The sequence below is a fragment of the Lemur catta genome, chromosome 13, assembly GCF_020740605.2.
Source record: "Lemur catta isolate mLemCat1 chromosome 13, mLemCat1.pri, whole genome shotgun sequence".
In the NCBI taxonomy this organism is placed as follows: Eukaryota; Metazoa; Chordata; class Mammalia; order Primates; family Lemuridae; genus Lemur; species Lemur catta.
The window spans coordinates 53,342,845-53,358,289 of record NC_059140.1 but is presented as its reverse complement, the minus strand read 5'-3'; the positions used below and the strand labels follow the sequence as shown (position 1 = coordinate 53,358,289).

At 36.8% G+C, this 15,445-nt stretch overlaps 1 protein-coding gene across 1 annotated transcript in view; it reads right to left on the bottom strand.

Moving 5' to 3' along the window:
- Positions 1 to 318: 318 nt before the first annotated feature.
- Positions 319 to 15,445, bottom strand: part of DIAPH3 (diaphanous related formin 3) — a 445,841-nt gene continuing 430,714 nt past the window's right edge. Inside the window, exon 28 of the mRNA XM_045566830.1 lies at positions 319 to 1,555. Within this exon, the coding sequence (XP_045422786.1) occupies positions 1,293 to 1,555 (263 nt within the window). The 3' untranslated portion in view covers positions 319 to 1,292. The remainder of the gene's footprint in view (positions 1,556 to 15,445) is intronic.

The window sequence follows — 15,445 nt, the reverse complement described above, 5'->3', positions numbered from 1 at the left end:
GGATAACACTCTCTTCCCCAATGTCTATAAACAGGGCCTGCTTCATAGTTCTAATTAATTAACTTTATTAACTTGGAGTTGAAAAGAGGTGGCAACTTAAGGAAATAAAAAGCAGTGGACCTCGCCAGACTAGTTCCATATAACTGCTTTTTTAACTGAAGGTAAAAGAGCAGTCACTTACTCATTACACACAATAAAGCAAAGTCGATGCTTACACAGACTGTGTGGCACAGTCTATCTCCAGCTTATCCACAGAATGTGTCAAGAAAAGAGAGGGGGGGAGAGAGGAGAGAGTATAAGAAAAGAAACCAATTTTTATTTCATTGAGTGCAAGTAGCAAGTTTATTTTCTTTGATATGGAATTAACAGAGCAATGATGCCCAAATGAGGTAAAATTATATTTGCATATGAAAACTTTCCTTGAAACACTTATTTAGATCTTTGTTAAAGTTATTGACTGTCAGATCAGAGAAACTGGAATTCCAGGTTTGTTCAAAAAAATCAAAAATTTTGTTACTTGGGAAGTTTCAAAATGTCAATTTTATCCAAGAGTCATAATTACCAGGGGAAAAATACTCTCTCAGCTAAGACCAGGAGTCTTGGCAGCACTGTAATAACTGTATATATCCACTTTACACAAAAGCTCATACATTTTACAAAGAGAATACGTACATTCTTATTGCATCATTTTTGGAAAAAATGTGCTCAATTGCCTTATAGTCTCCTACAGGTTCTACTTAACAAGAATTCAGAAATGATGATAATGGGGTTACCTGTCATTTCCTTATATTATAGCTAGCTCTGATACATTCGGTTATATGTTTCTGATGTTGTGCTGGTACCATGTAAATCCCAGGCTTTACCTTGAGCCTTATAAACAATATACATGGAATATATATGTAGCAAGAGTTGAGGCTGATAACTTGACATTCATTAATGTTAAAAATAGTAAAAATTCCGGTGGCTTAGAAAGATGGTATTTTCTTAAGGACACATTGCTGAACACATGGCCACCTACCTGCTCTCTAAAGCAATATGTATAATTTAACTACCAAATATAGAACAGATGAATACCAGGAGACAAAAAAAGCATTAAGCCCATTACAATCTTGAATAAACCAAACCCTCAAGTATATAGAAAAAGCATTGCAATCATGTATTTAGCTTTACTTTTCTAATATATATCATAATTTAAAACTATATAAAGTCACTTATATAAAAGCAATTTTTTCAAGTGTTATAGCTCAGAGCATGGCTTTATATTTAGCTTAATCATTTTTTACCAGTTTAACTTATAAAGCTCGTAATCTTGCCAGCAGGGCTTCAACTTCGGGAACTGATTCGTTTTTAGAAACAGAGCCAAGAAGTTCCATTTCCTTTTTTCTGTTGCTTTCTACATTACAGGCTTCCTTCTTCTCAACTGCCTTGATCCTCCCTGTAGACGTATGAGTGTCTAGATTATAATTAAGCTCCTTGGCGGCTGGAGTCCTTGTTGAGTTGCAATTGATATTGTAGTGTGAACGTGACCCTTCTGTCAACTGCACTTTCTGATTTTCTGCAGTAAGGAAGAAAGAAACATAAAACTTATCACTGTGATAACCAAGGGCAGTGCACATTATGAAACATAAATTTAAAATAATTATTGTCAATAAGCAAGTCCTCTTAGACTAAACAAAGAAACATTGAGCAGAGTAAGTAGGTTTAAAATAAACACACAGAGGTTAAAAATAAACTAAAATATAATAGACAATCATTTCATTAGCACTAAACGCCTATTTCCTTCTTCCTTTATGCCTGAACTGCCTGTCATTGGTAATTGTCATGGCTTGGTTTCAGATTTTATTTAGGTCTCTGCTCAAACAACACCTTATTGGAGAGACCTTCCCCAACCGTTCACCTAAAATAGCTCTCGCCTTGTGCATTGCTCTATCCCCTCATGTTTTCCTTCACAGGACTCATGACGGCTTAATACATCATATATTTGTTTACCTGTCCACTGTCTGTCTTTTACTAGAATGTATGCTCCAAGACATCAGGGATATTTTTACTTTATTTTACTATTTTTTAAATTTTTATAGATTTAGGGGGTAAAAGTACAGTTTTGTTACACGGACATAGTGCATAGAAGTGAAGTCTCAGCTTTTAGTGTAACCATCACCTGAATGGTGTTCATTGCATCCATTAAGTAGTGTTTCACTTCTCCTCCCTCCCCCTCACCTTTCCAAGTCTCCAATGTCTTTATTTTACTGTGTAAGGGACATTATTTTAAATATAGCTGTAGCTTCAGTGCCTACAATGGCCCTGGTGCAAAGTAGGTGCTCAGTAAATAAGTGTTGGATAAAGAAATTATTTCCATATTCTATGATCCAAGATAAGCATTAGTTTGAATGATAATGAGATTACTTTCCTTTAACAAAAGCAAGGAGAAAAATTTCTAATAAGAATTTTAAAGTCAATGAGTTCCCTTAAAAGAAATAATGAATTTGGTAGGCAAATTATTAAAGCTTCCTAGCAAACTAGAATTATGAATTATGTCATAATGTAATTGTCAAGTATATACATACCCATACATACATACATGTACACATATACACAAGAATATTCCTTTATTATATGGCAATCCCGATTTATCAAGGCTAAAAGGAGAGAGTTGCAATAGCTAATGATTAAATGGCACTGGCTGATTGACTTTCCCAAAGAGACTGAGATTTTCTTTTAATTAACTGACTCTCACATTGCACAGCCTTATGAGTGATCTTTCTCATAGATCTCCAGCTTTTAAAAAATAGACACCCTCAATATTCATGTAACCTTGAAAGGGGCTTGAAAATGGCTTCAACAAACTTGACATGACATTTAAAGTTTTTTGGTTATTCGCTGAGAGATGTTCCATTATCCCAATAGTAATGACTTTGGAGCACAAGCAGTCACTCATGACATTGTGTTTTATGTGAGTGCTGAAAATTCCAACTGAAAACAGCTTGTACATTAAAAGGTGGCTGCTGAAGATATTTACTGCACTGTCATTTCCTGACCAGGGGCTTCCAGTGATGGATGAGGATTTTACACACTTTCTTGGACAATCTCAACAAATTTTCGAAGTATGATCACCTTTTAGCTGTTGGAAGAAAATAAATACACTTTTCCTATCACTTTCTCTATCAGGTGGGCAATTGTTACTCAAAAATCAAAATCTAATAGGGCAGTGATTTTCTCTTAAAGGCATTTATGCTCTGTAGCTTATAATGTACATATCGTGTTTGCGGGAAACAGCACAGTGGACGTGGTATTCCTGTAGTTCCCATGACCGTGTAAATTTATTTTTTTCTGGCACCTGCCCTCCTCTCCCAAAGGGTGCTTGAAACCTGCATTTGTAGCTAAATGCAGATTTTTAGCCAGATTACTGTTCTTTCCCTCAAATGTTCCTATCTGTTCTTATCATTTGATTTCTCATAAACTACTCCATCATGCTGATATTTCCAAACAAACCAGTTTATTCTGCTACTGGACAACTCTAGTTAAATGTTTGGTGGCAGATAAGAGGTTAAATTGGCCAAAATATGGGTCTTAAATATGCATATATATAAAAATATATAAATCATGTATCTTCTATGACTATATTGTTTCAAACCCAATTCCATATGTGGCAAAGTGAAAACAACATGAGATTTTAAGGTAAACCTGGGTTGAAATCCAAGCTCTACCATTTGGCTTTAGCAGCTTACTTAACCTCTTTTAGTCTCAGGTTCTAATTAATAATCAATCTCAATGAGTAGCTGTGAGGATTAAGGGAAAGAATGGGGGTGACAACTACTTAGAGATACTTTCCTTTCCTTCCTCTTTCAAAGCTTTCTAAGGGAGGCGTCCGCTACCAAAGGCTTAAGGCTTATTCAGAGGCTCTGACCTCTCTGACTTTTTGGTGACTGTACCAGTGAGGGCTGAAAAACCATCTTATGAATAGCTTGTATTATATAGCACCTTTATTTACAAAACATTTGTTGCACTTTAAACATTACCACCCTTAGCTTATAGATCGAGGGGTAAAAGGAAAAGGAGGTTCAGTCATTTGCTTAGACTTAGTTACTGAGTAAATCAGTGGTTTAAAGCCAAATGCTTTCTCTAGAGATACTTGAGGCTGTCTTAAAGAAATTTGAAAAGCTTTTTGCCAAAGAAATGTGCTAAGTAATTCAAAGCTAAGTTTCATAATAATGGTGTCCTGTACTTATGCTTTAGAATGCTTTCTGACACATTGAATTCTTGCAACAACTTTGTAAAGCAGATAGTATATCTACGTAAACTACCTTACCACAGTATGTCCAAGGTTACACATATCCTCCTTTTCTTTCCTGGTCTCACTTAAATTCATGACTATGAACTTTAAAAGCACCACCTTAATCCCACGACAATCCCCTAGTCCTGTGGTCCCCAACTCCTGGGCCCTGGCCTAGTACTGGTCCGCGGGGGCCTATTATGAATCGGCCGCGCATCACTGCCTGAGCTCCACCTCCCTCCCCGCCCCCCACCGTCACCACCAACTCTGTCGGTGGAAAAGCCGTCTTTCATGAAACCGGTCCCTGGTGCCAAAAAGGTTGGGGACAGCTGCCCTAGTCCATTCACTCTTCCATTCTCCTAGACAACTATTTATTTCACACCTCCTCCGCTTTTTTCAAAACTCCTACATGTCTTCTCTCACTCTCATTTAACTCATTCATAGACGCAATCATAAGAGAACTCCCACAAGCGCCTCAGCTCCCCCAACATCTATTATCCACCTACTGCACACACACACATTCCTTCCCCCTGTTAGGATCAATCAACCTTTTGTGCTCCCCTCTGAGGACAACTCCTCAAGGTGAACACCGGATATTACTCTCCTTGTCTATTCAAGGACATGCCTCTGGCTGCTGTACCCTCTCTCTACTGCATTATAAAGGCTTCCTTCTCCATTTGATCACTCTCTTCAGCATACAACTAAGTTGTAATAACCCTAATCTTTAGAGAAAAAAAAATCTATCTCCACATCCTGCTCCAGCTACTAACGCAATTCTTGGCTGTCTTTATAGCAAAACATCTTGAAAGAACTGCCCATACTTACTGTCTCAATTCTTCTTTCCCCATGTTTCTCTTGAACCCACTCCAATCATGCTTTTGACCCTTTACTCTTCTGACACTGTTCCTGTCAAGGTCACTAATGAACTGCGTGTTGCCAAAAACAAGGATTGTATATCCATTTGGACGTCTTAGCCCTCCTTTACTGGATCTATATCAAATCTAAGGACGAAATGCCCAGGATAGCCTGGGTTTTTCTTTTAGTGTTTGGTTTTTGAACTTCTTTGGAGGCTTAGGTAAATAACAATGGATGGGCCAATGCAACCAAAAGCATTTCTACCCTTTTGAGAAAACTCCAAATAGCTATGGGCTTGCTTTAGGGACAAAATGATAAGAGAAAAACTACGAAGTATTTATCTCCTCTGTGGTTTCAGGTGAAGAATCTTTCCTGAGAAGTAAAGACAAGATAGTATAAAAAGAGGCCATTCCTGAGACCACTGAAGAAATAAAAAAGAAAGTGCGCAAGGGCTTTTTAAAGGATGTTTATAGCTCTGTTAGAAATTCCTAGATAACAACTCTTCACTCCCAGTCCTCACATTAATCTCTCAGCACCCCTGCAGCCCCCATCCTGGTCCTCAGCCATGGAGACCAAAACTGTGGGATTGAGGGAGCCTCATCCTAAATTGCAAAGCAGATAAGTGAAGCTGGATTGGAGGAATGGTCTATCCCACTGCAACTAGAGAAAATGATTACAGGTGCAGGAAGCTCCAAAGTTAGAAGTTCATTTTACAGAGAAATCTTATTATAATGTTGGCTCAAGGCCAGGTGTCCTTTGTCATTATTATTATTTTGAAAGTTTGTTATTGGTGGCTTCATGTGGGCTGAACAGGTGACCTAAACTCCAGGCAAAAACACACACTTAGTTTCTAAGTGATTGACTTTCAAACAACAGGGGGATGCCACACCCTGTAAGTTGGACAGAACTCTATATAGGTGCTTAAAGGTATAAATAAATAGTGATTTGAGGCAGGTGGGCTCATCCTTTTCTTATGAAATTAGGCAGCTACAAATACAAGATGACACACTAGGACACACGGATTCAATGAAAGGTAAGCTGAGCTAACAATAAAAAGAGAAGCATTTGTATTTCTTTTCAACTCAAATCCTTATCGTACATACTTTAAATGGAAACTAAAAACATTAAGGCAAAGTAGGATGATTGCTTAATTTTCCAGAGAGAGGAAGTCTGTGCTATGATTTTATGAATCGAATCTTAGGCTTTTTCTTCTTTAAGATATTACAACTCATGTGTATGTATGATATATCTAGGAATACTGCCAAGATCAAGGGCCATGGTGATTGTACTACAGTGAAGGCAAAGCGGCAGCTGCTATACTTAGTACCAAATCAGTAAGGGAACCTAATCCACACATCTTGTATTTGTGCTTCTGTGGAAATAAACTGGAGGGAAATACATGCTATTTTCTTTTAAGACAGGAAGACGCACTTATTTCAATTTAATTCCTTATAGGATTCTTATGCTAAGAATTGAATCTGGAGTCCCACCACAGCTTCTTTTCAAAAAGTGAGCGAAGAGTTGACAAGTGTTGGAAAGTTGAACAGCTCTTAAATACTGAGAATCCACTGGACTTAGAAATGAGAATAAAGGCCTTAAACTACACTCAGTGTTGGGTCCCACATGACTTTTGGAAAGGTATAGATTTGGATGAAAAGGAAAGTTTCAAAAAACTCCACCATCCTGCACTAACATTTCCATTGTTTTTCGAGTAACACAGAAGACACAGAAAACTAGGAAAGTAGCTGACAAAAAATTAAATATAAATATATGCAACTTGGCATGTAAATGAGGAAATATTTCAGCCAACAGTTTTTATGCTTCTTGAGCTAAGATGGCAAGACTAACTAAGGTCCTGGTGCCGGCCCTTGGGGAAGCCTTCTCTGCTGCAGGAAATATCAATTATGGCTCCGAAGGAGGCATCATTCCTTTAAGTCAGTATTGATCCCCTATCACATTGTGGTTCTAATGGGCACTGGTTTCTCAGATGTGCCAACTCTCAGATGAAATATAAAATTGAGCTCTTGCCTTTTGTGGTCAACGGTGAGCCCGTGGCAGCCTTGACAGGAGGAAGAATATAGAACTCTGGTGTCCTAAATTGACTGCGTCTATTCAGTCTTCCAGAAATTTGGTCTTTCCTTACAATTCTTTACTTTTTGCTCTTAACTATTACTTTGACCTACTAAGCAGCTGTTTTGTTTCACCCCAGCAATGGCTTTACTTTGGTGAAAGAAAAAAATGACCCATAAATATAATTTTTAAAGCACCACTGGGTCTACATGATAGTAAAGTGTGTGACAAATATAGGTTTTTAATCTATGCAATAACGGAAGTTACTGCTGGCCACCAGCAGCCCATATCCCTGTGGTTTTCCTTACTGCTGATTTACTGATGCTATAAATAATTGTCTTCCCTTGGTTTCATTTTGCTGCTTATTTTATCTTATGTAGTGAAAATACATAAAAATGATACAAAGAGCAAAAGGTCATTTTGTATATAGTGAAAATCTTTCAGGAGTGCCAGAAACTCTTATTAAAACCAATTATGTAAAAACAAAAACAACTAAACAAAACAATTACTCCCCCCATTCAGACAAAATAGGCAAAGCAGAGGATGATTAAAAAAATATTTATCTGTGAATATAGGAGATTCTTGACAATTAAAGTAGAACTTTCTTTGCAGAAACTCATATAAATATATTTCTTTTCAGTCTTGTTCTATATCACTATCTTTCAAATAAAAATTCAAAGACAGCACTGCCATTTTGCAATTTCCTAGGCTGGGTCTTTCTAACTGAGCGCAGGTCTGCGAGGAAGCTGGAGATGATGCAGGCTCCTGAGCACAGGACTCCAGGGTAAGTTCAGCCGCTAAGGAGGATGGTAATGTGAACTCTTCTATCCAGCTGCTTATCTTTCTGATTTGTAATAGTTACTTGAGTTGGACACCCCTCTCCATACCTGCTTCCCTCTTTCTCACCTCTCCACTCAATTGTTAGCCATTCTAATCTCGCTTTCATTCATAACTCTCTATTGAAATTGCTCCTTACAAGATTACCACTAACATCAAAATCATCATACTCGATGGAATTTTCTCATGCCTCATTTTCTCTTACATTTGCAACAGTTTAGAATGCGTGTAATAAAGAATTTGGCTGGCCTTTGTCCCAGTTCCTAGGAGGTAGACTCTAAACACTTGTAATTTTGTTACTCACAGGAGGCCCCTCAGACCTATAGTTTGAAACCATGAATTGATAGTTTATGCCAATGAAGTGACTCAAGGTGGGCCCCCGGATAGTTTACGGTAATGAATGACTCAGGATGGGAGCTGGCCAAGCCAGAAAGACCAATCATGTGATTAGCGGGTTGGGCCTTTGAGCCAAGTGATTATCAGCCTGATCCTCGAGTTTGAGTTCAATCATGTGGCCAATGATTCAATCAATCACATGTAAGTAGCAAAGCATCAAGGTAAACTCAGGACTCTGACGTTCAGGTCAGTTTTCCTGGTTTGCACTACTCTGTGTGTCATCATACAGCAACGTGCGGGGAGGGTGATGTGTCCCTGAGGACAACAGAAGCTTCATGTCTCTCTCCCTTTGGCTGGTTCTGATTTGCATTCTTTTGCCATAATAAAGCTGTAATAGTTAAGCATAGTGCTTTCTTGCATTCTGTCATTCTAGCAAATTATTGAAACTGAGGAGGTAGTAGAAACCACTAAATTTGTAGCCAGGTAGTCAGAAGTGGAGTAGTAGCCTAGGCGCCCTCAGATGTGCAGCTGGTAGTGAAGTGAGGGCAATCTTTCAGAGGACTGTGATCTGTGACATCTGGCTGAACTCCAAAAAGTTGACATCAGGATTCACTGCAGAATGTTATGCATTACTTTGAAAATTATTATTATTATTATATAATTAATATCAATATGATCACCTTACCTTTATATATGGCTATTCTATAGTTTGCAAACACTTTCCCCATATATCTACTCATTTGATTCTTATAACACCCCTGTGAGACAGGTAATATGGGTATATTAACCTTGTTTTACATAAAGTTAAGGTAGCAGATATAACTTTCAGGCAGAGCTGGAGACAAAACTCACATCCTTAGATTCCTGGTTAACACATTCTATTTAATATCATGTTGTGGCCCTTTACCATGCTTACTCTTCTGCTTTTTGATGATTTATTTTTAATCTTCTTTAGTAATTTATTCTACCTTCCCAACCCCTCCCAAACAATCACAACTTTCAATATGGCCATTTCTCAGAGTTAGATCCTTGGCCCACTTTTCTGCCCTTTCTACATTCTCTCTACCAAGATCTCACAGCTTCAACCATTTCCTCTAAGAAGACTCCAAATCTGCATGTCCAGCTCCCTAAACATTTCTACATAAATGCCCTACATTACTTTAGATAACACATTTTCAAACCAAATTTTCATGTCCACAGCAGCTTCCTCTTCATGCTTACATACTGAAACCAACCGTAGCATTTGTTTACCAGTCCTGCTATCTGTTATTGACAGCTGTTTCAGGCTACTATGTGCTTGTGGTTACCAGTATGTGGCTTAGCAGCTATTAAGTAAATATTTCTAAAGCATGTAATGGGCTGTCAGCTAACAGATACCAGGTAATAAATGATTTGGTCAGTTGATCTGGTGGTTTGTGAGGAAGAGGGTAGAGAAATAATACAGGGGTATGATCTGGATAGTACAGTTATTAAACACATACTCTATATCTGATAATATCTATTTTTAAAATTTTACAACAACCCTAAAAGACAGGCATTAACAACCTCATTTTATAGATAAGAAAATTGAGGTTTAGAGAAGTTCACGAACTGCCAAGGCCGCAAAGCCTTTGCTAGTTGCCTCTGGCAAATCAATCCAAGCCTCAGGTGCTCATGGCTCATGGGATATATGATGAGGCCACGGCAAGTAGACACACTGTGAAATGGAAGGAGAACGTCACTAACTCAGATGAAGGGTTTGGGGAGGGGCTGATTCCCTGTGCTAATGACTAGGGAGCTGTAATGGAAAATAACCAGCTAAATAAATACTATAAGACGTAAACATATTTCTGAAGCCATTTCCAAGCAGTATCATATACTGTGCTTTCAAGTATTTTCCTTTGTTTCTTATACTTCTTTATTCAACATTTATTAGATATTTCAAAAGTATAGATATTTCTTCTGAATAACTTATGCTATTTCTACTACATTTCATTTTGATTCACAGGATCATGTAATGTAAAATCATGTACAAAGACTCCTAGTTACTTGGTAGAACCATCTAATGCTTGAATTGTATTTATTCAGCATCCTATCAAGTGGTTGTCCAGCGTCAGTTTAAAGACTCCAGTCATATCCTCACGATCTTAGAGGGCGATATATTCTTCCTTTGTACAGCTCTAATAATTACATGTTTTACCTTATACATATCCAGTGTTTGTTTGTTATTCTGAAATCTCAGTCACTAGCCCTACTAATTTTTTCCATTAGGGCTATATTAAATCTAATAATTCCTCTTCTACCCACAAGCCCTTCAGCTAATTGATAGCAGATATTATATTCCTCCAATCTTCTCTTCTCTAAGCCAAACAGCTATGGTTTCTTCAACTGTTCCTCCAGAGATCATGAATTGGAGTTATGGTTAAGTCAATTCATCAGTTAATTCAACAGGTGTTTTAGCCCATCTTACTAGGTGCTAAATCCCTGAAACATTTAAGATCCTGTCATTTCTATTATGAATAGAAAAATATATAAATGCAGTCTTTAACTTTTTTTCTTGGTATTAAGTCTTTGAAATCAAATGTGCATTTTACATATATGAAACATCTCTATTCAGACTAACTACATTTCAAGAGCTCAAGAGTCATGCCTGGCTATTGGCTACTGTCTTGGACAACACAGGTCTTGAATCTGGAGTTTCTAACAGGGTAACATTTTTTTTTTTTGGTTGGCTATCTTTACAGAAAATTTCTGTGATGAGTAACTATCTCAAGTTGAATTTTATACTATTAGAAGCTAATAAATATTACTAAAAAGAATTTAGAAATTAAGACAAAAACAAATTATTTTTGAAACCTCAGTTAAGAATTAAAGTTCAAATTGGAATAATCCATATCCTAATAGATATTAATATTGTTCGTTTCCCCATACTTACTAAAAACACTTCTACACTTTATTTATAAGTCCCTGTCTAGGGAAGTGTAGTTCCCTGGGGTACAACAACAGTTACCAAAATCAAGATCACAGGCCCCACCCCTGCATGGACTAGGAAACCTGGCTTTGTTCTATGGTCGCAGATTGCACACTAATCATGGTCAATCATCAAATAAGTATGTGCTATTTTCACTTTATAGGGAAATAAATTGCAGATATATTAATAAATATATCATTAACACTGGGGGAAAATTTTTATTGAGATTAGGCCAATAAACAAAAGAGGCTATTAATGCAATCAATTATTATAGAAGGAAAAACAAGTAAAAAATATAATGTTTTAATATTTAGTATTTCATTGTGATTTTGTTTTATATAAAGAGGAAGGAACAAACAGCTATACATTTCTAGGTAATTTGGACTTACATAGTTTCTGTGAATGGCAAAGCAGACAATGTCTAAAGATTAAAATTAACCTTGTGAAATTTGAATGCTAATGACAAGCCCACCGATTCTACTGTCTATGTTCTGGCATGTTTACCCAGCCACCTAAGCATGGGGAGACCAGGTTATCATTCAGAGACTCTTCTACTTTAACTTCACAGTTATGTACACATTTTAGCAAACCAGTGAAAATGAGAAGGATCTAACTTATTAAGTGTGATTCTCCTTTCTTCCAAAACGAGATTGACCTTTATTCCTTGCTATTCCTCCTATTCATCCTGGATCAGGACCTATATTGGTGTGAGGCTCACAGAGTTGCCACTGTTAGAAGCTGATAGTCTGGCCTCTTTTGATTGTTCTATTCATAGCACAGCAGCATTATCTTGTACTGGATTGATGGTGGCAAGTTTCATTATGAAATCTGAAACTATTTCTAAGATTTTAGTTTCACATATTTCTAGAAAATGAGTGAAAAAAAGAAATCTGGCGTGAGTCATCCACATTACCTTAAAGAGTGTAGCTCAGGCTAGAACACCACTGCCTCCTACTGTCAATTTGAGGAAAGTGAGTGCCTCAGAGGACCTTACTCAATCTTACTCTATTTACAGACTTACAGATAACTGGCTTCCTTCCTTCAAAGGAAGGAAGGAATTTTGCACAGTTAACCTCGGAAGAAATATTGATGTTTTCTAAATTTCTCTGAATTCTTCAAAATTCTTTCCCTGCTTAGACTGCTAGATCTGTGGGAAAAACCCAGCAAACACCTTGAGCATGGATCTTACTCCATTCCCAAAAAGAGACTGGTTTTAAAGGCTATTCATAAAACATCTATTCTTTTAAAATTCTATTTCACATTATTTTGTTGTTAAATTTTTAATTTTTCTCTTCTTCCCCTTTTCTCTACAGGGTCTTGTATCATATTTCTAAGAAAAAGTCAAGAGGAAAAAAAAATCTGAATTATTTTTAAATCTTTTAGCAGCATTCTCTTAAATAAATATATTAGCAAGTATGACATGAGTTAAAATAATATAGTAGGAAACAGAACAATTAATTATATCCAGAGAAATGTTTAAAAGCTTTAAGTTATAAAATATAGAGGGAGGACATGACAATTGAGGATAACTATAAACTACTTATTTCTATAACTAGCATATTTAGGTCAATGATTTGGGTGCTAGTTGTAGAGTTCCCTGTGCTTAAACTGCAATTTGACTTCCGATGGTTTTGGCTGAGTCAAAGAATATGGACCTTTATTTTAAAGGTGAGATTTTTGATTAGCAAAATAAGTCAGGCAAAGAGGATCTTTCTTAGAAGCTGCTCCTTTTTAATGAGGGAAACAGTAAAAGGAATAGGTCAGTATGACTTCAGTTATTTTCTTGCAAATAAAACACCAAGTTTGGTTCCTATGAAACCCCAAGGCTGCATCGAGATCTTTGTAAAATTGGTCTCTGTAAACAACTAATTTTTAACACACCATCACTGGCAGAGCCTGTACTGCCTGAGACCGTGGACACACAATCTGATTGGAGCACACAATTCACTCTTTCTGTCTATTGCTCTAGATTCCTGACTGGGGCCTCTCTTGTCAGCAGGGACTGTTTCCCCAAAGACCTGCTTCCACCCAATCTTCTTGGGGGTTTGGAGCACCTCCTGTCTCTATGGTAACACAGAGCACAAAGACTAGAAATGTACCATTACAGAGGGCAGAAAAGAAAGAAATCAGAGTGCAGTACTCCTGGTAAGCTAAAGAAAGTGCTGATGGCTGGAAAATGGACAAGGAGGACAACATGTAATTGTTCACTGTTCCATTTCTCGAACATCCTCTTAAAAGAGTTACAAGTGTTAGCATGGAATCCGTAAAGTATATGGAACTTTATAATCCACATGGTATTTGATATTAAAAAAAATACTGGAGACCCACATTAGCCATAAATGTTTAGCAATTTGTGGTTCATTAAACTACTGAGATAAATAAGAGTTCTCAGTTAACTGAGATACAATGTATAAAAGGAACAAATTCATCAAATATTACTGTGACTTATATTAAAGACAAAGAAAAATACGTTACTATCACATAGCATAGTGTTCTTTTCATTATTCAACCTCAAGATACAATGAATTTTCTTAGTCCTTTTCAGTTTGAGGCTTCATATTAAATATAGAATCTATTAGTTCAACGGTTCAAAATAATCAAAAGGTTTATGTCCCTAAACTATTGGTCAATTCCAATCTGTGTCCTGGTTACTAGCAGCACCCTTAACTCAGATGGGTCGTATCCAAAACATGGTGGGGTATATGAAGGATAGTACCTGAAAATATTCAATAGATCCATAATATTTACACATTATGAAAGATACATTGTTCATGTAGACATCTAATAAAAATATACATTATCATTCTATCATTAGGTATTCTATCAATATTTTAAAAATATTTCATGCAAGCCTATGAAATCTTGCTGAACATCGATGCTAGAAGCTTGCTATGAACTTTGGAATGTCTACTAAAAATGCTGTCAGGATTGCTTGGCTACGTGGCTGCACAGTAGAATCTGCTGACACGTGTCAACCACCTGAACGCAGAGATTTAAAAAGTTGGTTCTGAACTCTGTTCTTTGAGGCAGGACCCCACCAATTAGTTCACTAGAACTTAAGGAAGCTAATCGTATACTCATTTGCATAACTATCATTATCCTATGAGATTTTTTTTCCCCTTAGTCTTTTTTTTTTTTTTCTTAAATCCAATCCAATGAGATGCAGCTATAAACTATAGCCACTAGAGGTCAGACGGTTACCCCTGCCACCAATCATTAAATTTTAGTGGGAATTAAACTACCTTGACTAACATTTAGTGACTTAAAAAATATAGAATATAGTACACTCTTTTATAACTATTATGGTATAGTAATAATACATTTGTCAATTAATTATGCTACTTCTAAAGGTCTTAGATTTGGGAATGGTACTACCTTTCTGTACTGACTTTCATTTTGCTTGGAAGAGGAAAGAGTCCATTGTGATAAATGGAATCTAGAAAACTTTGCAATTAATTGATTCTCATGATATGAAAAGGCGTCTCCCTAGAGTAGAACACAGAAGCAATGTGTTCTGCAGTTCATTTGGTTAACCAGTGCCCTCATGAACCTTCTAAACGCAATCATTTTATTTCTCTAATCTAATCTCTGGTGTCCATTTTCTCCTGGTATGTATGTGTGTGCATACATACATACACACACATTTAAAAACATCTATTATTTCATGCATTTATAGCCTTACTTATTAAAGATCAATCATAATGGGGGGTTAAAAAACAACAAAACTTTCAACTATAACACGATCCATGGATAAGAAACTCAGATTTAGTTCTAACAAAATTATATTTCCTTCCCCACCATCTTATTAATAAGATAATTGTTTGCAAGTTCCGCCCTCCCCCACCATTTCAGGCTATGTTTTACAAAAGACTTAACTAATAATAAAAACAATACTAATGTGTTTGGGTACTTCTTAAGTGCTAGGTTTGCACAACCTGCTTTACATGAATTGTCATACAGACTTATAAAGTAAGATTTTTATTCCTTCTAATTCACAGATGAGGAAGAGAGGCTTTGAGGGATTAAGGAAGAAACTTGCCCCAGTCATGAGGCAAACTAGGGTGGAGCTCCGATTCAAGCCCAAGTCCTCTAGTTCACTTCCTGGCTCCAAACTATAGCACTGTTAC